Here is a 26,020-nt window from a genome sequence, read left to right as displayed (position 1 = left end):
CACGTTTGGAAACATAAAGTCATCTCCTTATCCCCACAGCAACCCCGAAGCCCTTTCTTCTCCAGGCAGACCAAACCTGGTCTCAGCCCAGCTGGGAGAGCTGATCCTCAGGAGGGTGAACACACGGCTGCAGAGGCCAGGTCGAGGAGGCGGCCTGAGGGCACTGATAAGGCTGTAAACAAGGAGACTGGCACAGGCAGGCGGGGGAGATTAGCCTAGCTGGCAGCGACCAGTGGAAAAAGGGGTAGCAGTTCAGGAGTGGCCAGAAAAGAGAAGGTGCTGAGAAATGAGTCCTGTCTTTGAACCAGGGGAACGCCCGGGAACAAACAAGGAAGACAGACAAAGACAAACAGGGAGCAGGTGGTAGAGAATAAATAAATAGCGGTTAACTTTGGAGTCCCCAGTAGACCTTGAGGGCCTGCAATATGAAAGTTTGGAGATCATTGTGAGATAATTTATTTAAAAGTCACAGGAAAGGATCTTACACATCAGCAGCTCTTAGAAAGTAGTAATCATTCTTAAAGAAGCATTGTAGTTTAAAATTCAGGAGGGCTGCATCAGCAGACGAATGGATAAAGAAGCTGTGGTACATATACACCATGGAATAATACTCAGCCATTAAAAAGAATTCACTTGAATCAGTTCTAATGAGATGGATGAAACTGGAGCCCATTATACAGAGTGAAGTAAGCCAGAAAGATAAAGACCAATACAGTATACTAATGCATATATATGGAATTTAGAAAGATGGTAACAATAACCCTATATGCAAAACAGAAAAAGAGACACCGATGTATAGAACAGACTTTTGGACTCTGTGGGAGAAGGCGAGGGTGGGATGTTTTGAGAGAACAGCATCAAAACATGTATATTATCAAGGGTGAAACAGATCACCAGCCCAGGTTGAATGCATGAGACAAGTGCTTGGGGCTGGTGCACTGGGAAGACCCAGAGGCATGGGGTGGGGAGGGAGGTGGGAGGGGGGATCGGGATGGGGAATACATGTAAATCCATGGCTGATTCATGTCAATGTATGACAAAAACCACTAGAATATTGTAAAGTAATTAGCCTCCAACTAATAAAAATAAATGGGAAAAAAAATTCAGGAGGGCTGATAGATTTAGAATGTCACCTTTTTGCAACCCCCAATAAATGGTCATGAATGGCTCCTCATGAATGGAGGAGGGGAGTGTGTTGACACTGCATAGCCATAACCAGTAATACCCAGAATGTGGAAAATGCAACAAGACAAATGACTTGGCTCTTTTGTACATGTCCATAGCAGAGGATAAATAAGAGAGAGAGAGAGAAGATGAAAGCAAGAGGACGTGTAGAATAAAAGAAATCTAACAGACTCATCAACCCAGTGCAAGGTGTTTACATCATTTAGATGCCATTGAAACAAATCATCTTATAAAAAAACATGTATAAAACAAATATAGAAATTGGAACATGGGCTGAATAATGCTTTAAAGAAATTATTGTGATAATGGGATTGTGCTTGTGTTAAACTCTTAGGGAAAAATACTGATATTTTAAAAGAGACACTGAGATGTGTACAGATGAAATAATATGATGTCTGAGTTTTGCTTTAAAATGACTGATGGGGAAGCAGGCTCAGGAGTGGGGATATGGCCGAAATAAGATTGATCCAGGTGTGGATAATTGCTGAAACAGGGTGATACGTACTGGAGGGTTCATTGTGTTTTTTTTTAACTTTTGTACATTTTTGAAATTTCCTGTTACAGAAAAGTTCCAAAAATTTACAGGAGAGTGATTTAAGAGAAATCTAGCAACTAACTACCAAGAAATTTTGACTGCTAACATTTTTGATAGTAATAAAAATGGAAGCCAAACACTTTATACCCATTTTACATCTTTTGATTTTCCAACAACTTTGTGAGGTAGGGGTTCTTCCTATTTTCTTGATGGAAACTGAATGAAGCTTAGAGTGTCTCCTGACTTGTCTGAAGTCTCACTGCTGGGATGGGGGAGAGGCATCTGGGTCTAAGGCTGGAGGGGTTTCCCCTACGACACTGCTTCTCTAGGTGGCTCCTGACCTTTACCCAGCGGATCTGGCAAAGCAGAGGGTGGCAGAGGCCCTCTGGTTCTACTCTGTGTCTTTTTTTTTTTTTTTTTTTGCTTTCAGATGTCTGCCAGGGAAGTTCTGCTAAGGCATGAACTGATAATGTATGAGAACAGTTTAAGGGGCTGTCTTCACCCAAGGGGTGTGCTCTTGACCATTTAATAAAGATATCTCAAGCACCTGTTAGGTTCCATAGAAGGTACTTTGGGGCAGATAATGAAGACATGATACAGAACAGTTTGAGGGGCCAAGTGTCCATTTAATGGAGCCTCCCCACTTTCCATCCATGACTCTTTGAGGCCAGTTTGGCCAGTTCAAGAAAGCTCCGACAGCATCATTGTGAGTAGGGGTTTGCTGTGTGAAAATTTTAAAGACGAAATTTATATTGGGAGATATTCAAAATAAGAATATAAATATAGGGTTAAGCTTATTTCTGTAAATTACCTTAGATGGAGGATTAGCTAAGAATCTTAAACATACTTTAGCACTGAGACTGTGTCCAAAGGAAAAAAAAAGATGTTACTACTCAGTAAAAAGCATCTCTCATGGCCATCCTGAGTACTGGAAGTTCGGGTAGGGAGACTTCTTCAAAAGGTGAAGACAAAGGGACATAGGAGATCTGGACTTAGAGTTGAAGCTCCAAGAAACTACTTCATTCAGGATATTTAAGATATTAGATCAAAAGGAGAGTCAGCTTTATAGACCTCAGAATTCCCTAAGGCACATGACAGCTCATCTTCCCAGGAGCCAGGGAAAAGATGCTTAGACTTGCCGTTATCAGCCTGGGATGGGATGGAGGAGGCCTGGGTGTGGGAATCACACACTAAGGAATGATTTCAGTGACCTGCCTTCCCCTCTCTGTCTTACCTCTTTTGTTTTCTGGGTAATCAGAAGAGTGAAAGGGGATTGGTAGTTACTGGGTTGGCAAAAGTTCCCTGAATGAAATTTTTGGCCAACGCGATATTTAAGTAAATCAGAGGCCTCTGTCTTTGTTTTTGATTCTTGAGGCAAAATATGCTATTAGAAAACTTATTGGGGTTTTGGAACATCAACAGCAACATACATGAATAAAACTCCAATTCTGCCTCTAAGAAGTTTGCCATCTAGTGAACCTTTAAGATACATACGAGGTACTTCCAGCACAGAGAACCCAACTGTAGACAATATGGTGTGAACACAGAGGAAAAATGAATTCTGCAGAAGAGGAGTGGCAGATGTTTCCTTGAAGAAATGGTGTGCATACAGGACTTGGGGTGCGGATGTGTTTGTGACAGGCCATTGCACCAAAAATAAATTCTAGGAGGAGCAACATTTATTTATTTCATGAACATTATTCATTGCTTAGAATAATGCAGGCACTAAGCTGGGTACAAGGGCAAAAAGCCAAGAGGCAGCCCAGTGTCCGCTGTACTCGTGAACGTTGAGGGATCACTGCAGCTTTCGTGTGTGTGTGCTCATGTGTGGACTTCCCAGGTGGCACTAGTGGTAAAGAACCCGCCTGCCAACGCAGGAGATGTAAGAGACTTGAATTTGACCCATAGGTCAGGAAGATCCCCTGGAGGAGGGCATGGCAACCCACTCCAGTATTCTTGCCTGGAGAATCCCATGGACAGAGGAGCCTGACAGGCTACAGCCCATAAGGTTGCAAAGAGTTGGACACGAGTGAAGTGACTTAGCATGCAGGCCTGCATGCTCATGTGTGCACGTATGGGGGAGAAGTGGGGAGGCTGGAAGATTATAGTCAGATCAGGGAGGGTCTAGAATGCCCTTAACTATTTAGGAGAGAGAGCACAGGTCTGCCCTCAAATCCTGGGTCTTTCCAGCTTTAAGGCTTTGAAAAAGTTTCCAAATTGTTCTGTCCCATAGTTTGGGCTGCTTGGTAAGATGGGCATATGAACACCTACTCGGAAGAGTTGTGAGAAGACTCATAATGTCTGTACTTCCTCTCCTATAATTTCTTTTTTCTTTTCTTTTTTTCTTGAGAGTTATGTCTTATTTGGCGAACATTTTTAGGGCTGAAGCAGCATCTCAAGTAACCCTGAGAGAACTGCAAGGGAGGAAGTCTTATAGTCTCTTGACTTTCAGTGGCCATTTAATTAATGGCAGTATTATTGCCTCTGAAGACTGTAGAGAACCACTGGTGGTCTGGGGAGGAGAAGCAGTGTATCAGATTTGGGTTTTTAAGAGCATGGAGGCGAAATGGGGAGAATGAAGCTAACGAATGCCCTCTTCTCTGCGTCCGTAGCACTTCACACGTGTCTTAGTTCTGCACGTAATTACTCTGGACTTCTGCTTTCTAAACTATATTGCTTCCCATCCTTATAGATTTTTGCCATATCTACTTCCCACTTGTACCTTGTTAACATACTGCTCTTTAAAAAAAAAAGCTTTAAAATTTTAATAAAGCAAAATTTTTTCATAGACTTCTGCGAACATAAAACTGGCATCTCTTACATGGTACAGAGGATAACCATCCAACAACATGATAAAAATATACAGTGTTATGAAGTTCAGACATGGGCAACTGGTGGCTGAAGCCCGGAGCCTGATACCTTGCTCTCTCTTCCTGATGCAAGGAGATTAGCACCCTGGTACAAGATGTTCCAGAAAGACCAGCACCAAACTGAGACTTTCTGATATCACCAAAAGGCTTGGGGGAAACTGGAAAGGGAATACCTGCCTCTACGACAGTTCTTGGTTGTAAAATTCCAAGTATCTTCATGACCAAAGTCAGTGCAGGTACCAACAGGGTCCTCATCTCATTTCAGGAAGTCCCAACTCCACTACAGTCAATTATGTTTTATATCCCTGCTAGACTGTGAATTCCTTGGGGACAAACACTCCTGCTGCCTTCAGTGCTGCACATAAAACTTGGGCACAGTTGGTAGTTCATAAAGGAACAAAGTGATATTAAATGAAGACCTTCTTGAGGTACAGAAGGCGTAGGGCAAATTCTTTACTGAGGGGTGGGCAGGGATGAGAATACTAGAAGGCCTTGGGGTCTACAGGGAGTCAAATGAAGACATGCAAGAAAAGGGAGGCTAAAGAATTTCAAGATTTTGCCTGATGACATCTTTGCTGATGGCATAGTGGAGTGACAAGAGTCTATGAGCCAGAGTCACATGATTCTAGGGTCAATACAGACTCCTGCTGTTCACTAATTACATGAACTTTGGCCAAACCGTTTTTCTCTCGGGACCTTAATTACTTTGCTATAAAGCGGTAACAATACCTCTCTTTCAAAGGCTCTTACCATATTTTAGAATGTGGGGCAGCACTCAGGAGACTGGCACTTCCCTCCCTCCTTCTGTCCTTCCTTCCTTCTTTCCCTCCCTCATTCCTTCCTCCCCTCCTTCCCTCCCTCCTCCCTATCCTTTCAGTTTCAATAAATGTTTGCGGTTATTATTACTGTTCTTATTGTTTTGGTATAGAATACCAAATTCTATACCTAGGTATAGAATACCTAGGACTTGCTATGGTTACCAGTACACTGTAAGCACTCAACAGATGTCTACTGGCTGGAAGAGTTACAATGACCTGTGGTCTCTCTGTAGAAAACAATTCCTCCTCCCGTCTTCCCTCTCTATGTATATGTCACCACTGTCTGCCCAGATGCTTAAATCAAATGTCTTGATTCCTTGATTTACTGAGAACCTACTAGGGACTCTGTACCATAGATGGTGCTGGGATGTGGAAGGAAGGAGGGGCTTGAGAAGTCAGATCCAGTCACAGCTCTGAAGGATATTAGAGACAAAGGAAATAGGAGACCTTGTCACTGGCTCAACTTGCTTCTCATCTTTAGATATAGCTCTTAGGTGGGACATTTTACAAGGGTGTTTTTGACAATATCTGGGCAAACACAGAAATACTGATAATCCAGTGCTATCTGAATCTAGAAAAGGCTATCAGTACTGTGCCGTGGTTCCTTGGGGACAGGATACGCCAAAGCTACACTTTGGAATTCTCACCATTTGTGAAAATTAAGAAGAAATACTGTTGGACTGATCAAGAAGTTCAGTTGGGGTTTTTCATAAGATGGTACAGAAACCTGAATGAACTTTTGGGCCACCCGATACCTGGGCTTCTCAGGTGGCACTAGGGGTAAAGAATCCACCTGCCACTGCAGGAGATGCAGGTTCAGTCTCCGGGTGAGGAAGATCCCCTGGAGGAGGGCATGGAAACCCACTCCAGTATTCTTGCCTGGAAAATTCCATGGACAGAGGAGCCTGGCGGGTTACAGTCCATGGAGTCGCAAAGAGTCAGAGAGAGCTGAGAGCAGTGTTAGTTATTAGTTAATGCTTGTTTGAATCCTGCTAGGATTCTCTACTCTGGTCCAGCCTCTCTGTCTGTGAGGTAAATTGACCAGGACAAAGAGTTTAAAAAGCACATGGAAAGTGACTCTTGGCCAAATCCTTTGGAAAGCTAACTTACGGCTGAGTGAGCTAGCCTAGGTCTCCTGGATGTGGGCCGTACTTCATATACCTATATCTGTATAGAAAGAATGGTTTCAGAAGATTCTGCTGGTTTTTCACTTAAGTATGTCACTAGGTCCCCATGTTGGAGTGTGTGTGTGTGTGTGTGTGTGTGTGTGTGTGTGTGTGTACAGGGAGTGTTGAACTTTGGGCACAAACTGTGTGTGTACTTATGAAAAAGTATTTGGAGTGTGTGTATAGGAAGGGAAGGAAATTCACGATTTTTTAATGAAAGAAGAGTGTATAAGCAGGGGAGAGTGTAATTGTGTGTGTGTGTGGTATGTATGTAAAGCAAGTGGCGGGCAGAATGACATCCACAGCCAGCCCTCTAGAGGTGCAGACAGTGGCATAAGGTCTGAAGTGCTGTTGGAAGTGATTGTTTCCCTTTTAGACCAGCTCACAGGTCTTTGAGGAGCCCTTGACTTTCTCCTTCTCCTTGACTTGTTAAAAACGGATTAGAGTCCAATTAAGTTCATTTAATCCCAAGGTAGAGAATCATGTTTAAAAACAAGATTTACAGCTTAAAAAAAATTGCACGTTGAGGTCTATCCTTTCAAGTTGCCACCTGCATGGTTCCAAAGAGTGTTTATAGCAGAATACCCGACATGCAGTTCTTAATTACTTTGCCTCATACCTCCGGTCCTTCATCTTTTAAAGCATCCTTCAACCTAAATAGCCTCATGCTGTTAGAAGTATGTCTGCGCTGCTGGGTGGTCAGGATTGCTTTTTGGCTTATCTCCCTACAGTAGGCAATTCAGGGGCCATGCTTAACAATAACAGTGGTAGTATCAATAATAATAGTATTAAGAGCTAATGCTTATTGGGTACTCAGTATGTGCCAGGCATGGTACTAAGAACTTTATATATATTATCTTATTAAATGTGTCATAGAAAAGCACCACAACTGGCTTCATGAGTGTGTGACATGTGTAGTCACATGGGGCTCTCTGCTCCGAAGGGCCCTTCACTTGGTTTGATGCTCTGCTGTTGCCATCTTGAAATTCGTAATCATTTTTGATCTGCATTTTCACTTTTCATTGAGCCATGTAAAGTATATAGCTAGTCCTGAAAACACCCAATAACCCATAGTTTCTCTTTCTTCTTTTCCTTCCCTTCCATGTGATGTCTGACACATTGCCAGAGGATGAAACAGTGAATGTCAGACTATGATCCCAGAAAACATGCTATTATTGCTCAGGAGGGATGTTCTCTAAGGGGCAGGAACCATGCCGTGGCTCTTAGCATGGGAAAGCAACCCTCTGCCTCTAAACCTCTGTCTTCTCATCTGTGAAACGGGGGTAACAATAATAATAATACCTAGCTCATAGGCTGTTTCAAGGGTGAAATGAGATCATGTAAAGACAGTTCTGACATATAATACATATGACATTAGTTATTATTAATGCATTCATTATAAGGGCTTAGCAGGTACTGAATATCCAATACTGCCTGTGACATGGTGTGGACCACTTGCCCAACTCCAGGGTGGCCTTCTCCTGGGGGTTTGTTCCCTACCTGTCCCACGGAGCTGGGGGAAGCATCCACTTTCTCCACGTGCTGGGTGGTCACAGAGGGGTTGCTGGAGCTGATGAGCACTGGGGTGCTGATCTCCACCATGTGGCGCCCCGAGGGAGAATGCACCATCCTGTTGAGGGTGTTCAAGGCTGTTGTGATGGAGAACTGGCCGGGCCCCTTCCTCCTGGATCCCGGGCCCCTTCGGAGGGTGGGCGTGTTGGTTGCCTTGCCTCTGCAGGGGGAGGACACCAGGGACAGGTTTTTCGTGTGGGACGACGGACGGCCTTTGTTCTTCTCTAGGAGGTGTCTTGCGGTGAGGTTTGGCTGAAAAGATGAAAGATCCAATAAGAATTTAGTCATCCTGACTTCGTGTGAGCAGCTATATCTTCCCCAGGCTAGTCTGAAGCCAGCGCCAATGCCACCAACTCAGGTGTCACTCCTTGGACAGTTTCCATCTTTTATCCATAAGTCCCAATCCCTCTCCTGTATCAATCAATTCTCACAACTTGCTTGCAACGTAGGTACAACTCTACTGAGGGCTGAAGAATTTAAAACAAGCCATGATACTCTGCTCTGATTTGCCCATCTCTCTCAGCATCATCGCAGCTTCCTTTACCTGGAAGACCCTTCCCTTTTCTTCTAGCTCCCCCTGAGTCCCCCCTCCCCCAACCTTGATTCAGCTGCTTGTCTTTCTCATTATTCCTGCAGCCCCCATGCGTTCCCACTGTACACTGTAATCATTCACCTCCCCTTCCTTCACTGGACTGTCAGCTACCTGAGGGCAGGGTGTTCTCTGCTGTATCCCAGGGTGGGTGTTCCTATGGGTTTGTGGAAGAATGGGTGGATGAAGTTGCTCAAGTTCACACATTTGATAAGTTTGACCAGAATATAAATCCATTCAGGACCCTGGATCATCTAAGGCTAAGACTATCTTTTACTACTTCTTTTAAATACTTTGATCCCATCTCCATTCTCTCTTGTTCTATACCTCTTAGTGCTGGTACATCAGAATAACAGACAATCCCCTTACCATGATTTGTGGTGTAAATATCTACCAGCAATTTAACCACTGTCTAGCAAGATTCCTGTAAATCTAACACCAGCCCTTGCTATCGAGTTCCAGCCAGTTCTAGCACTAGCACCACCACTGACTGTACTGTATTTTTTGAATACTCTGCCTGTCAAGCACCCCATGAGTTCATGTTCTTCAGAAATCGGAAATATGCTGACAAAGGGGATGGTGTGAATAAACTTTCCAGGACAGTTAAAACGTATCTTCATCATGATGCTTGTCACCAGTCGCTCTCTAAAATTGCACATTTCATTCTAATTCTGAAATTCAGTGATAGAGGGAAAAAGGAATTTGCTCATTTACGAACTGTTTTTTCATTAAGAACTTTCTAATGAAAATGTTCAGATGATTAAGATGATTAATAGAGTTGAGATAGAAAATTTTAAAGGAGAGGTAGTTTCTGCCTCCAGAAGCTTATAATATTGGGGAAAAAAACCATCAAGCGGGAAAGGGGCATTATTACTTTAAAGATAAGAGAGTTGAGGCCCAAAAGGGGTGATTTATACATGGTAGAGCCAGCACATAAACAACTAAACAAGAAAATATCAGGCAGGGACTTCCCTGGTGGTCCACTGGCTAAAACTTCCTGCTGCCAATGTAGAGAGAATGGGTTTCATTCCTGGTAATATTATAGGATCTATTCATAGATCCTATAAGCAGCAACTAAGAGTTAGCCTGCCAAAACTAAAGATCCATTTGTCACCACTAAGACCCAGCACAACCAAATGAATAAATAAATAAAGTTCAGGCAGTAATAAATGCTCTGATGTGTCAGAGAGTGACAGGGGGTGGAGGCTACTTCAGATTTGGGGGGTTTGGTGAGGTGTCAAGGAAGACCTGCTGAGAAGGTGACATTCAAGCTAAGACATAGATGCCAAGAAGGAACCAGCCATGTGAAGATGGGGATAAAAATATGCCAGGTAGCAGGGTAAGCTAGTGGAAAAATCCCCAAGAGGGGGCAAGCTCAGACTGTTTGAGAAAAAGACGTGAAAGAATCAGAAAGGAGAATGGTCTAGGGCGAGTGAGGAGCAGGTGGCAAAGAGGAGACCACGGAGACGGGCAGGAGTTGGATCACACCAGGCTGGGAGGCTTCAAGTTTATTCTAAGTGTAACAGGAAGCGTTTGGCAGGATTGGGGTAGAAGGGTGACATGATCTGATTTATGCCTTTATTTAAAAGCTCATGCTACGGTTTGGCAGTTTCTTACTTAGCATCTGACCCAGCAGTCCCACTCCTAGGTAATTACCCAAGAGAAATGAAAGCTTAGGCTCACTCAAAAACTGGCTTGCAAGTGTTTATAGCTGCTTTAGTGTTAGCTGCCAAATAACTGGAAACAACCGCAATGTCTTTCAACTGGTGAGTGAGTAACCGACTCTGGCACTTCCCTACCGTGGAATGTGACTTGACAATAAAAATGGATGAGCTTCATATACATCCAACAACACGGATGAACCTCAGAGGTGCTATGCTAAGTGAAGGGAGCCAGACTCTGAAGGATACATTCTATTCTATTCCATTTCTATGACCTTCGGGAAAAGGAAAACTGCAGGGGCAGAACACAGATCAGTGGGGTGTTTGGGAGCAGGAGTCAGGGAAGGAGCTGACTTCAAAGGGGCAGTCTGCTTTTGTATTTTGGGGGAGGTATAGGAACTATTTTACATCTTGATGGTGGTGTGGTTATACTGTATGCATTTATCAGAAAAGCAGAAAGACCTATTAAGAGGCTACTCCATTGCTTAGTTAGAAAATGACTGTGGCTTTGACTAGTAGATTGGAGACAAGTGGACAGATTCCAGGACCTTTCAGGAGGTAGATCCACAGGACTGGGAGTTTGACAGAAGCATGGGGTGGGGAAGAGGACGTGGTCATTCATCATGTCCCACTTTCTGATTTGTGTGCCTAGGTCAGCAGTAGAGCCATTTGCTGGATCAAGTAACATTTGCTGATGGGGAGCAATCATGATGCTTAGGAGACGATGGTTAAGTTGTCCCTTAAAAGAGCAAATTTTACTGTATGTAAATAAAAATAAATACATCAAAAGCTCATTCTGGCTGCTATTCAGAAGTGTCAGGCTGGAAGGAGGGTGATCAATTGGGAAATCACTGAAGTTACTTAGGGCAATTCTAGTGGAAGCCTGGACCATGCCTCACGTCCCCCCAGAGCACACCTCCCGCTACTGTTCCCCCGGGAAGAGGATAATACACCCTCTGAGCTGAATGAGTAAAGTTCTTTCTGGTCATTCACAGCCACAATGAAATAAATATATATTTTTTCTGGTTCTACCTAATTTTTCTGTCCCTAGGTGAGCAACACTGTGAGTGTTTTCCATCAGCAACACAGACAAAGAGCCCCATGTGACTGTAGGTCTTCCCTGTCCTCTGCCAGTGTGATTAATAGCTCAGTCGGGAAAGGACTGCAGAGCTCTTCAATTTGCACTCACTCATTTGAAACAATATCCTTGAGGTTCATTGGGCTGAGCGAGGTTCACATGACCCAGGCAGGCCCCACAGGAGGAGTCCTGACAAGAACTGGCATAAGCTTGGCATTTGTTTTATCACCTTTTATCCAGGTGCAATTCAATAAGTCAAATGATACATTAACAAGAAAAATTCTGTTGATGCCAAAAACGCCCCACTTTGCTGCTCCCAGAAGGAAGCTCTCCTTCCTTCCAGTTGTTCTGCATGGCCTTGGTGGTTCAAAACTTATTTAAAGAGTTCTCAGCAAGTGCTGGTCTTAATGAAATGACTGGAGTCAACATTTAAGTGCTGCTTTAAAAAGCTCAATTTGGATTTCAAGTAATTTTTGAAAACCAGGTTCCCAGATTAGAGCAACCACTTGATTATCTTTCCCCCTCCTAGCAATTAGAAGAACAAATGAAGCGATGGCTAGTTTGATGATGATCGTGAGGGTTCTTGTAATCACTAATTTTAGAGGTGGAGTGGTGGGGAGAGTATCCAAATGAATAATCATTAAGTGTAGAAGTTTTGGGAAGGAAGGGTATCAGAAATGGGTAATAAAACCAAGTGTTGCTTCATCCAGCAGATGGCCCTACCACTGACCTAGGCCCACAAAGCCAAAAGTGGGATGTTATCCTTGACCACTTCCTCGCCCCTGTCCCCCACTCCTGTGGATCTACCTACTCAAAGGTCCTGGAATCTGTCCACTTGTTTCCAGTCTACTAGTCAAAGCCACAGTCATTTTCTAACTGAGTGATGGAGTAGCTCAGTTGATCTTTCTGCCTTTTTTTTTTTAATCCCTCCTGCTCATATATTTTCCCCACTGCATTCAGAGCAATCTTTAAGAAACCCCAATCTGGATTTCCCAGGTGGGTAAAGAATCCACCTGCCAATGCAGGGCACATGGGTTTGATCCCTGGTCTGGGAGGATTCCGCATGCCATGGAACAATGAAGCCCGTGTGCTATAGCTACTGAACCTGTGCTCTAGAACCCACGAGCCGCAACTACCCAGTCCATGTGAAGCAACAAGTGAAGCCTGTGGGGCTAGATCCTGTGCTCCCCAACAAGAGAGAGGAGCCCCTCTCTCTGCAGCTAGAGAAAGCCCACGTGCAGCAGCGAAGGCCCAGCACAGCCAAAAAGTAAAAATAATAATCAAAAAAAGAAGCCCAAATCTGAAGGAGCCACTGCCTCATTTTAAATATTTCAGTTGTGTCCACTGATTTCTGGGTCAAGTTCAAACTTCTTATGCTATGGCAGGAATGCTCAGCAAATATTTCATGTGATCCTCTATACTTCTCAGCTGGCTTCAGGACAGAAGGGACTATGTGACTCGTTCAGGCCAATGAACTATGAGTAGGAGTGACAAATGTCACAGAGCTGAGGCCTTTGCTGGTATACAACTCCCTCTTCTTTATTCTTCCCCTGCCATGAAACCTAGGAAGTCCATGTGTTCCCGATGGCATAGCTTTAAGATGGCCCAGCCTCATCCTGCAGGGTTCCTCAATGACTATGTGAGCACGGCCTCTCACCACTGTGTGGTGAGCAAGTAATGTGGATTGGATATAACTTTTCTTGTGACGCCACTGAGATATGGGGGCTGTTTATTACCATGGCATAACCTGGCTCATCCTGACTAATGCAGGAAGGTTTACAAGGTCCCCTCTGGTCTGGTTCCCATTTGTTTCCCTGGCTTTGTTTTCCTGTCTCTCTCTTACTCTCTAAGCTCCAGCTCTAGTATTTTTTGGTTCTTTGGAGGCTACCAAACTTCCTTATCCTGCAGGACATTTGCACATATTACCTCCAGTCCCTGAAACTCTCTTCCCTCCATTCTTACCTAAACAACTCCTAATCACTTGTCAGATCTTGGTTTACAAGGCATCTGCTAACACCCTGCTCAAGTAAGTTGCACATCGTACCCTCCTCCCCCCAATAATTCCCTCTCCTTCACTTTTTGCATCATTCATCACACTTATAATTACTTATTAATGTCTCCCTTACAGTCCTTGAAATTAGGGATCCATATCTGACTTGTATCACTAGAACTTAGCACAAGACCTGACATAGCAGGCATTCAGTGAAAAATTAGTTGAACGATTGAATATATATTTAGGATGAGGGATGAGGTCATGTTGAAAGGATGGTTCTCTGAGGTTTTTTTCCCAGTCAGTTGGAACACTTCCCAGATATTTTTTCATTCATTTGCTTGTGAAGCTATTTTTTTTTTTTAATTTTTAAACAAAGTATCTGCTCTGTGTTGGGCTAGCCTGTGAAGTACAATGCACATATTCATCAGGTGTTCAGAGAAGAAAGAGATGGCTGAATGTTCCAACTAGTTACTGGAATTTTATGGAAAAATAGGTTTCTAGTTGAGCCTCATAAAATGAGTGACATTGAACAAGTAGAGAACTCAGTGGGTATACCTGGATGGGGCTTCAACAAGAGAAAAAGCACTATCGCTTGGTGGTGAGAGTAGGAGGCCCAGCCTCTCTGGACCCTCCCTCTTCCCTCCCTTCCATCTTTCCTTCCTTCCATACAGACTGAGTCGGGGGTGGGACAGAGGGAACCTCAACACCTGGGCAGTGTTCTGGGCGCTCCACGCACTTCACAGCCTGCTCTGGCTCTTCAGATGGAAATACTGGTCCCTTCTCTGCAACTCTGCCTCTGTTTCATTTCACCCCACCCTCCTAGAGGGCCAAGAATACACCTTTAACTTCTTTTATAGCTCAGCATTGCTCGCTTTTAAAGCTTTGTGCTTGGTAAGCGCTCAACAAATGTAGTTAAACAATGAAACCTCTCTTTCAAATTTGTAATAACCTGCTTCAAGCTGGGGTGAGGCTGACAGCTAGAGAGGTTAGAGGCTATAGATGATATATTATCTGGAGAAACAGGGAGACAACCTAACAGGTGTTCTTTCTTTCTTTTAAAGTAGATTAAAAAAAATAGAAGTAATATGTGCTAATTTCTGAAGATTTACAAAATACAGGGTGGGAGAAGAAAATGGAAATCATTTAGAATCGTACCATCTGGTGATCACCACTGTTAATATCTTGGTACATATTCTTCCAGTCCTTTATCCATTTATGAACACGCACACACACACACATACACACACACACACACACATTTATAAAGCTAGTTTCATGCAGTTACTTTGTTTTTTAAAAATTGTGGTGAAAAAATACATAGCAAATTTACCATAATCATCATCTTTAAGTGTACAATTTGTTAACGTTAATTATAGTCACAGTCACATTGTTGAGAAACAAAACTCTAGAACTTCATTTTCTAAATCTGAAACTCTACAAGCATTAAAATTTATTTTAGCTAACAATCCTAAGTGATTAGTGCAAAGAAATAGAGGAAAACAGTAGAATGGGAAAGACTAGAGATCTCTTCAAGAAAATTAGAGATACCAAGGGAACATTTCATGCAAAGATGGGCACAATAAAGGACAGAAATAGTATGGACCTACAGAAGCAGAAGAGATTAAGAAGAGGTGGCAAGAGTACACAGAAGAACTGTACAAAAAAGATCTTCATGACCCAGATAATCACGATGGTGTGATCACTCACCTAGAGCCAGACATCCTGGAGCGTGAAGTCAAGTGGGCCTTAGGAAGCATCACTACAAACAAAGCTAGTGGAGGTGATGGAATTCCAGCTGAGCTATTTCAAATCCTAAAAGATGGTGCTGTGAAAGTGTTGCACTCAATATGCCAGCAAATTTGGAAAACTCAGCAGTGGCCACAGAACTGGAAAAGGTCAGTTTTCATTCCAATCCCAAAGAAAGGCAATGCCAAAGAAAGTTCAGTCTACCACACAATTGTACTCATCTCATGCTAGCAAAGTAATGCTCAAAATTCTCCATGCCAGGCTGCAACAGTACGTGAACTGAGAACTTCCAGATGTTCAAGCTGGATTTAGAAAAGGCAGAGGAACCAGAGATCAAATTGCCAACATCTGTTGGATCATCGAAAAAGCAAGAGAATTCCAGAAAAGCATCTACTTCTGCTTCACTAACTATGCCAAAGCCTTTGACTGCATGGATCAGAACAAACTGGAAAATTCTTAAAGAGATGAGAATACCAGACCACTTTACCTGCCTCCTGAGAAATCTGTACACAGGTCAAGAGGCAACAGTTAGAACCATACATGGAACAATGGACTGGTTCCAAATTGGGAAAGGAGTACATCAAGGCTGTATAATGTTACCTTGCTTATTTAACTTATATTCAGAGTACATCATGTGAAATGCTGGACTGGATGAAGCACAAGCTGGAATCAAGACTTCTGGGGGAAATATCAATAACCTCAGATATGCAGATGACACCACCCTTATGGCAGAAAGCAAAGAACTAAAGAGCCTCTTGAGGAAAGTGAAAGAGGAGACTGAAAAGTTGGCTTAAAACTCAACATTCAAAAAATTAAGATCATGGCATCCGGTCCCATCACTTCATGGCAAATAGATGGAGAAACAATGGAAATAATGACAGACTTTATTTTCTTGGGCTCCAAAATCACTGCAGATGGTGACTGCAGCCATGAAATTAAAACATGCTTGCTCCTTGGAAGAAAAGCTATGACCAACCTAGACAGCATATTAAAAAGCAGAGACATTACCTTGCCAACAAAGGTCTATCTAATCAAACCTATGGTTTTTTCCAGTAGTCATGTATGAATGTGAGAATTGGATGTAAAGAAATCTGAGCACCGAAGAATTGAAGCTTTTAAACTGCGGTGTTGGAGAAGACTCTTGAGAGTCCCTTGGACTACAAGGAGATCCAATCAATTCATCCTGAAGGAAATCAGTTCTGAATATTCATTGGAAGGGCTGATGCTGAAGCTGAAGCTCTAATACTTTGTCCACCTGCTGCAAAGAACTGACTCCTTGGAAAAGTCCCTGATACTGGGAAAGATTGAAGGCAGGAGGAGAAGGGGATGACAGAAGATGAGAAGGTTGGATGGCATCACCAAGTCAATGGATATGAGTTTGAGCAAGCTCTGGGAGTTGGCGATGGGAGATGGTGGTGAAGCCTGGTGTGTTGCAGTCCATTGGGCTGCAAAGAGTTGGACATGACTGAACTACTGAACTAACTGAACTGAACAATAAATCACAAACATCTTTCCATAATACCAGATACTCCCTGATATTGAGTATTATCTTTTAACATTTTATTTTTAATGGGCTTGTATTTTTCCATCACCATAATTAAAAAAACCCCTAAGTCCTTATTACTGTGTAGTTAGATTATTTCTGACTTTTCACCACTATACACAATGCTATGGTAAACATTTCTGTGCATTTTGTACATACTTCTTTGCACATTTGTTTTATTATTTCCATATAATCAACTCTCAGGTGTGGAATTCATGACTCACAGGAGATGTACATTTTCAACATCCTTGATAGAGTTTAAGTCTGGAGATGAGAGGTGATGGTGATTTGTATTCCCATCAGCAGAATGAAAAGGCCTATTTTCCCACACTCTTGCCAGAAATGGGTATTTTGTAATAAAAAAATTTTTTTTGGCCTCACAGCATGGCATGTGGGACACTAGTTCCTGGACCAGGGATCAAACCTGTGCCCCCTGCATTGGAATCATGGAGTCTTAACCACTGGACCACCAGAGAAGTTCAGAAATGGGTATTATGGACTAGCATCTTTTCTTTCAAGACTTTAGTTAGTTCTGAAATAAGCCTCATATCAAATAGAAATTGCTCTCAGGCATCACTGTAGCCTGTGTATAATTCTAACCTCACATCAGATATAGATTTGATAGTCACATACCTCTACAAACAAGATTGGGAAGATACCGACTTTATCTCCCAACTTGCCTTCTGCCCAGTTCTCATCCACTCGGCTGATCACAGTGATGATATCATCCTGAAAGACAGAAAGTCTCCTGGTTAACTTTTACTCTCAGTTTTCTGGGAGGGAAAGCTTTCCATGGAGATCAGCTTGGAGTCTCAGATGGTGTAAGGTGCAAGTAAGTAACTCTTTCACAACCTATTTACAAAATCTCTCTTCTAAAATACTCTTTTCTCCATAAAGGGCAGTATTTGGGTCACTAAGACCAAAAGAGGAGTAGAAATAATCTGGAGCATCAAGGAAATCCATTAAGAAAACTTGGAAATGTCTCTAATGTTCCATCACCAGCAGAATCAGGCCTTTCATTTAAATTAATCTGATGAGAAATCAACATGGAAGACGTAGGGAGACAGACTTTTGGCTTAGCAAAATGAAGAATGTATTGTACTCTGATTTTGAACACTTTTCAGAACCCGTTCAATTTTTAATGTATCAAACATAAAATGGCTTTTTATTCAAGTTTTTATTATCAAAGGTTATATGGAGATTTGTAGAAACGTTTGGAAACGTAAATAGGCAAAACAAAGAATTCTATCACAATATAGATACAATCAGTGTTAACCTCTTGGTTAACATGTTTTTCTTCCAGTTTCTTTTATATGAAGATAAAAAATATATAAATAAATATATAAAATTATAATATATTTTATATTTAATATAAAAATTAGAAACTAAAATTTTAAAAACTTTTTCTAAAACATGTATACAGGCATACAATAAAGCATAAATATTTTAGAAGTAAAGCTTGATGAAGTTTTAAAATTGAATATATCTACAAAGCCCCCATCTAGAGCAAGAGATATGAATATTTCCAGCACCTAGATGGCTCTTGTGCTTTTCTCTGACACCTAGCAAGAGGTTACCTCCACTCTGACTCTAGCATATATATTCATTTGGCTTCTTTTGTATTCATTCAAATGAAGTCATATAGGATACATTGTTTTTTTCCCTTAACATCACGTCAGGAACATCTTTCCATGTCCACACCTGTTCATCGATCTAAGTCTGAATATTCATCCATCTAAATCTGAATATTCATCCACTGATCTCTCTGATCTATGTCCCTTAGTAATGTAGATGAATCCAAATCTAAATTCATTATGGCACTATACCATTTCTTAGATTTCTTCGTCCTTATTATAATCTGCAATTACACATGTTTATGTTATGATTGCTATAATGTCTGTCTATCCCATCAGACCATAAACTCTATGTCTATAGGGCCTGGATCTATTTTGATCATTTTTGTCCCCAGGACCTTATACAGTGGCTTCCTTTTAGCAGTCAACCAATCAGTTTTTATTATTATTTTTTTTTTTTATTGAGGTATAGTTGATGTACAATATGTTTTAGGTGTACAACACAGTGATTCACAATTTTTAAACAATTAGTATTTCTTGAATGCATGCATGGGTGAATGAATGAATGCATGTGTGAATAAATTGGAAAATTTACTGAGACAGAAAATACCGGGAAAAGAGTAGCTTTGGGAGAAAAGACCTTGAGTTTTTTTTAGACATGCTGAATTTAGGAAGACCATGAGATTTCCTAGTGACGTCTCAGTCTATGATAGCCTTCTGCTGTGCTCAGTCATGTCAGACTCTTTGTGACTCTATGAACTGTAGCCCGACAGGCTCTCTGTTCATTGGATTTTCCGGGCAAGAATACTGGAGTGGGCTACCATTTCCTCCTCCAAGGGATCTTCCCAACCCAAGGATCGAACCAGTGTCTCCTGAATTGGCAGACAGATTCTTTAACGATGAGCCAATGGGGAAGCCCTGATAATCTTCTAGGAGGGAGCAAATCCTCTCTTCTGAGGCCTTTGTCATAATTTCCCATTTATGTGTCTGCTCCTTCCACTAGATTGCTGGCTCCATGAAGATATGGACAATGACTCTTCACTGTATCTGCATAGACAGCCTGGTACATGGATGAATTCAATGAATGAGCAAGTTCTTGGGTAAGTGTCCCGGTTTGCAAGTTCCCAGAGAGGGGACACAAAAGCAGATATGCTCCCTGCCTATGTCTTCCTCTGGCTGTATCCCCAGAGCTCAGTGCCTAATGCCAGGCACAAAGTAAATACTCAATAAATGCGTGTGGAATTGAACTGCTGTCCTCTGGCTGTAGCCAAAGCATAAAATGTGCAGGTTGGCTACAGAATGGTATTCTTTAGGGGACTCACTCTGAGGTGTGAAGACAATAACAAAGATCAGTATTTCATAATATGGAGGACAGTGAAGTTATCTGGTCTGAGGGAATCTGAAGCAAATCTCATTTCAGGGAGTGATGGAAGAAAAATGTTTTACAAAACAAAAGACTTTCTCTGAACTTACTGTAGCAGTGCTATTTGCACCTGTATTTGACTTAAGTTGCAAAGAATAAAAATTACCCCAACTTTGGCTTCTATGAGAAAAATTAAATGTTTAGGGAAGAATAAATACTGAATTTTGTTGTTGCTCAGTCGCTACGTCGATAACTCTTTGCATCTCCATGGACTGCAGCACACCAGGCTTCCCTGTCCTCCACTACCTCCCAGAGGTTGCTCAAATTCGAGACTTAGAGTACAGTTGACCCTCTGAATCCATGGACTCTGCATCCTCAGGATTCATTGTTTCCTGGATCCACCCCCTCACCCCAAATATACAGGGATGGCTATCATCTAGACTTTAGCAGACTTGCTACTTACAAATGGTGAAGAATCAGCCAATAAAAAAGAGAGGTTAAAAAAAATCGTAGGTAACTGATGTCTTTGGAAAATGTATCTTGTAAGAGGTTATTTGTGTGTAAAGATATAATTATGCTATTGTGTGTGTTTGGAGTGGTTTTTAAAAATTTACTTATTTATCTATGGTTGCGATGGGTCTTTGTCGCTACACACGGAGCTTCTCTAGTTGCAGAGTGAGGGTCATTCTTTGTTGTGGTGTGCAGGCTTCTCATTGCGGTGGCTTCTGATGCTGAGGAGCACAGGCTCTAGGCAGGCAGGCTTCAGTAGTTGCTGTTTAGAGTGTTTTGAATGCAATATCTACAGACAAAATAGTATTGTAAACAAGCAGTAGTGAATTTGGTCAGCAAGAATATCCTTACAGACACTCAATGAAGAGGTAAGATCTGTAGTTCTATACAGCATGCTATTAAACTATGTTTACAATTTTCTGTCTGACTATCTGTTTCTCCCACTACTCTGCCCAAGCGCAGATGCTGTGACTTGTTCATGCTATCTCCCCAGTGTCTGAAAAGAACAGGTGGTCAAAAGTGACTGCAGAATGAATGAATGAGTGTATGGATACTTAGTTTCATAATTGCAATACAAATGTTTGAGGACTGCCATCAAACTCCTGTTAGATTTCTCTGGTGACTTCACCTCCATATAGTTTGAACTATACATACACATAACATATATTGGCACACGTTGTTCATTGGTGTTTGGTCACTAAGTCATGTCCGACTCTTTGAGACCCCATGGACTGTAGTCCACCAGGTTCCTCTGTCCATGGAATTCTCCAGGCAAGAATTCTGGAGTGGGTTGCCATTTCCTCCTTCAGGAGATCTTCCTAAGCCAGGGATGAAACCTGCATCTCCTGCATTGGCAGGTGGATTCTTTACCACTGAGCTAGCAGGGAAGCCTGTATAAAATGTAATTTTAAAAAATCAACAAATATTAAACAAACAACTTAAGTTCTGCCACAGCCTTTATGTGATCACTGGTGATCACATTGGTGGCTGCCCAGAATCTCACCTTGAGGAAGGTCAGGCAGTCCTGGTTCTCACTCCTGTCCTTGTCGCGAAGGTCGAAGTTGTAGAGGGCCCGGCAGAGTGGGGGTGGCTGGGGCAGCTGCTTGATGACCTCCACGGAGCTGGCTGGGAAGACTCCACTGACTCCATTAATTTCCCCCTGGTACCAGTTCTCATCCAGCTGTCTTCGGAGGAGGATGACATCTCCCTTATTAAACCTCAGGTCACCGGGATTCTGCCCTCGGTAGTTGCATAAGGCCTTTGCTCGAGGCACCTGCAGTGACACAGATCAAGAAAATATGTATGGCTTAGAGGCTGGAGGGACCAAGGGGTCACATTAGGTACTAATTACAGAGTACCTTCCATGCACTAAGTGCCAGAGGTGGATTTCCTTGTTTGACCTTTGAGACAGACAGTATTACCCCCGTTTCTTAGGTGGAGAGACTGAGGCACAGAGGGTGTAATAATTCACTTAAGGTGGCACAGCTGGGAAGTGGCAATAGGGGGCTTGAACTCAGACAATCTGATTTTAGAGACCCTGTTCTTAATCACTATGCAGGGAGCAGGACTTTGGACTTGACTGCAACTATGGGAACTTGAGTAAGACTGTGACTCTTGCTAGGAATACTGATTTTGAATTCTGGCTTCACCTCTTTGCTCCTGTGTGACTACAGTCAAGTTATTTCATCTTTCTTAAACCATGTTCACTTATAAGATGAAGTGATAACAATATCTACCTTATTAGAGTTGCTGTGAGGACTAAAGAATATTAATGATGCATTTGTGTATTGTTTCATATTTTGCATAGAATGTGCTCAATAGATGACACCTCTTAGAATGATCATCTGTAATGTAGGGCTACTGATATCAGTTCTATCTACTCCTCAGTGTTAATGGGAAGAAAACTGAGGTGAAAACTCCCTGAAAATAGAAAGTGCTATGTGAGAGTGATACACCATGATTTGTCTTTAGCCTTGTCTAGAAACTGAAAACCCCATGTGTGTTTGGATCTTTAGCAAGCACAACTAAGACAAATTAACAGTCAGAAATCAATCATCACTTAAAAAAAATCAGCTAAAGAACTGTTATTTGTCAAATCAGTTGTCAGTCTAAATAATTATTTCAGTCAAATGCATTTTTTCCCCTAATTGAAACTGGTTTCTCCACAGAGAAATGGTCTCACTCTGGTCTTGCTTGAAGTCAGTTTGACAAATGGGAAGTTCTAGTAACTTGGGTTTTATAGAAAGCCCTTCAGTGTCACCTGCAATTGTATTGTGTTTTCCTTAGTCATTGGGTGGAGTAGCCCCTCGGCTGGGGACAGTCTTGCTATTTATGAGGGGGAGGTAAGGAGACATTAATTCAGTTCTTCAAGGACCTTCTGAGTCTTCAATGTTCATTTAAAAATGAACTGCAAACAGCTTAGGGATTGAGATAAGACCTGAACAGCACCATATTGCTAATGGGATGGCAGACCAGTGCGTTTCTGCTGGTCCCTGGGGAGTTAGACAACCACAGGAACACAGCTCATCTGGTGGACAAATGAGCCAAGATGTATGTATTAGGAGGTTTAACCCAGTGTTGTGTATAAACAGAATCAGTTGAATAAATTATGATACACCCATACAATGGAAAACTCTGCAATCATTAAAGTTGATGATGTTGATTTATAATTAACAACATTGAGAGTTACACATATTGTTAAGTATAACAGAAGAGATTAAAAACAGTTACGTACACTAGGCTTTCTTTATAAATATATATATATGTATATATATTTATACATATGTATATATATTTATACATATATATATTTACCTGGGGAAAATGTTAGATGGCTGTACACTAACAGTTGAAAAGTGGTTATTTCTAAATGGTGAGATTTTTGAATATTTAAAATAAAGTTCCCCTAAGTGCTTTGATGAGTTTTCTAACTTTTCTACAAGGGAGTAATTGTGTTGTCTATTAATATTGGATGGTAAAAAGAAAATGAATGAAGCTGGGGGATGAGAAGTGAAAGGCATGGGAGGAATTTAAGAAGAAACTAAGCCAAGCTAAGTAGGATTAACAAACCATGGAACTACCTTTTGGAGAAGCTGTTCCCTTACATGAGAAGTAAGCAGGAGGAAGCAGAATGACAGCAGAGGATTTCTGGGGAATGATCTAAATCTGTTAGACTCCCAGGGTGAGCTATATCAGGGAGTAACGGTTGTCAGTCTCTATGCCTTCTCTCAGTTTTATGTTGTAATATAAATCACATTTTTCTGGGTACGTCAGCATCTGGCACACACAGGTCACATTTACCAGCTCTGCTGAAGCTGAAACTCCAGTACTTTGGCCACTTGATTCGAAGAACTGACTCAGTGGAAAAGACCCTGATGCTGGGAAGGATTGAAGGCGGGAGGAGAAGCGGACGACAGAGGATGAGGTGGTTGGATGGCATCACCGACTCAATGGACATGAGTTTGAGCAAGCTCCGGGAGATGGTGACGGACATGGAAACCTGGCACGCTGTAGTCCATGGGGTCGCAAAGAGTTGGACATGACTGAGCGACTGAACTGAACTCAACTGGCAGCTACATCTGGCCAAAAGGATATAAGAACATTTTAGGAAATGTCCTTACTGAGAGGGACTGACTTTCTTTTCCTTTCCTCCATTTTGTTATGGGGAATGTGGACATGATTGCTGGAGCTCTAGCTGCCATCTTGAACAATGAGGATGAAAGTCTCACCTAAAAAGCGGGGGAAGTAGTCTGCATTGTAGAGCTGCTAGGCAAGTCCTGGATTACTTTACTTCCCAATTTTTATCTGAAAGCTAAATGAACTTCCATCTTGCCTAATACACTGTCATTTTTGATTCGTAAAAGGAAAGGAAAGCAAAGGAAGGAGGAATGAAAAATTAGGAAAAAAAAGAATTTAAGCCCTTTGACTTTGCATAATAAGGATGATATCAATAACTAATATTTATTGTTTCTTCCTATGTACCAGATACTGTGCTAAGCACTCCACAATATCTTTTATTTAATTCTTACCACCTGTGATTAGAAAACTGGGGATCAAAGAGGTTAAAAATTTGCCTAAGTTCATGAACTGTTTAGCTGCATTTTTATGACACTTTCCCACCCATCCAAGTTTGATGCCTCTGGTCTGAGTTACATTTTATTCTAACTAAAATAGGAGCAATGGAGATTCAATGTAGGTGTTGTAAATGGCCAAGTTGCTTTTTTCCTTTCTTTTCTGGAAGACATTCCCATACAAGTGGCTTATATATTTTAATGACCACTGAGCAAGTATATTAAACTAAAACTGCACAAACTGCTTAAATCTCTTTGAAGAGACATAAACTTTGAAACCCTGAGATAGTACTAATTGTCTGACCATCTTCATCTTATCTCCATCTCCCCTCAGTAGGGATAAAGGATTGTGGAAGCAGATTGTAAATTCTACTTTTAACATGAAAATATTTTTCATCACCTTTTCTCTTCATTCTCCCCTTTTATTCTCAGTTCTACATTCATACTTACAGGAAACATTGGCTTCTGTGTTGTAAAGGTGGTGGAGGTGGGGGTAGGGATGGGGAAGAAGAAAGAGAGAGAATCTGAAGAGGGGAAGGAAATGAACATTTATTGTGGTTCTGGCAAGCCATAGAAATTTGTCTTATTGCCCTACTGTGGGCTTCCCAGGTGGATCAGTGGTAAAGAGTCCACCTGCAGTGTAGGAGACATAAGAGATGTGGGTTTGATCCCTGGGTCGGGAAGATCCCCTGGAGAAGGAAATGGCAACCCACTCTAGCATTCTTGCCTAGAAAATCCCATGGACAGAGGAGCCTGGCAGGATACTTACCATACATGGGGTTGCAATAGAGTCAGACATGACTTAGCGACTAAGCAACAACAATAATTGCATTTTCCATGTAGTGTCTCATTCATATGATCTCAAAACCTGTGAAATAGTTTTATCTTAATTTTATCAATGACGAAACAGAAGTTCTGAGATGTTCAATGTTTAGGCAAAGTCACACAGCCAATGACCAGTGGCCCTGAGACTGACTTCCATTCATTTGACCTCAAAGCCCTGACTTTTGTTTCATCCTCCTGAAATCACCTAGTATGTTATCCATCATAAAATTCATTTGGGGTGTTGTTTTATAATCAAAATCTGAGCAGAGTTTGAATGTGATTTGCTTGCTGCTGGTCACATTAGCATGAATTATTGAACTCCAGAGCCCTCATGTAAAAGTTAAGCAGCTGGAGAGACTCAGCTGGACCAGATTCTATCTGGTCCTCAAAGGTTCTCTCAAGGGAAAATGACTCCAAGTTCCACATCAGCCATCACCTGGTGTATGGCTGGAAACAGCTTTTACCACGCTATTTTCTGTATTGACAGGGGCAGGTGGGAGGGGCGATGAGGATAAAGTGAGTGTGGAGGTTTCAGAGTCAGGTCATAACCAAATGTTTTTCCTGGTGCTTTTCAAAAAGCCAGATAATCCAATGGAAGGCTGAGTGTGTGGCTAACAAGCTTTCCTTTTCTGAGATTCAAAAGGCTTAATAAGTCAATGTGCCAGTCTATTGATCTGTCACCTCAGTAGGGTCTGAAAGCCTGGAGGGCCATTCTTTGAGGGAAGATAAAGCATAGGACACTGAAATAAGGAAACAGGGGCATGCAGAGACATTTGTGGTAAAATTATGTTGCAGTATTTATGTGTGTTACTAGTAAAATGGCAGGCGCCCCTTCTCTGAGGATCCAGCGGTTTGGTCTCCATCTTCTCAGAGGCATGTCATTCACTCTGGTCATACCACATACACATGGGTACGTGGCCCA

At 41.9% G+C, this 26,020-nt stretch overlaps 1 protein-coding gene across 3 annotated transcripts in view; it reads right to left on the bottom strand.

Annotated features, from left to right (window-relative positions):
* SH3RF2 (SH3 domain containing ring finger 2) overlaps nt 1–26,020 on the bottom strand; it is a 143,743-nt gene that overhangs the window by 60,616 nt on the left and 57,107 nt on the right. For all 3 annotated transcript variants that reach the window (XM_043913133.1, XM_043913134.1, XM_043913135.1), the window contains 3 exons: nt 21,207–21,476; nt 17,390–17,485; nt 8,075–8,398 (listed from right to left, as the gene is read on the bottom strand). In XM_043913133.1, the coding sequence (XP_043769068.1) occupies nt 8,075–8,398; nt 17,390–17,485; nt 21,207–21,476 (690 nt within the window). The remainder of the gene's footprint in view (nt 1–8,074; nt 8,399–17,389; nt 17,486–21,206; nt 21,477–26,020) is intronic.

This window comes from Cervus elaphus, chromosome 9 (assembly GCF_910594005.1).
Source record: "Cervus elaphus chromosome 9, mCerEla1.1, whole genome shotgun sequence".
Classification (NCBI taxonomy): Eukaryota; Metazoa; Chordata; class Mammalia; order Artiodactyla; family Cervidae; genus Cervus; species Cervus elaphus.
The sequence above is the reverse complement of the archived record's forward strand: the minus strand, read 5'-3'. Positions and strand labels throughout refer to the sequence as shown.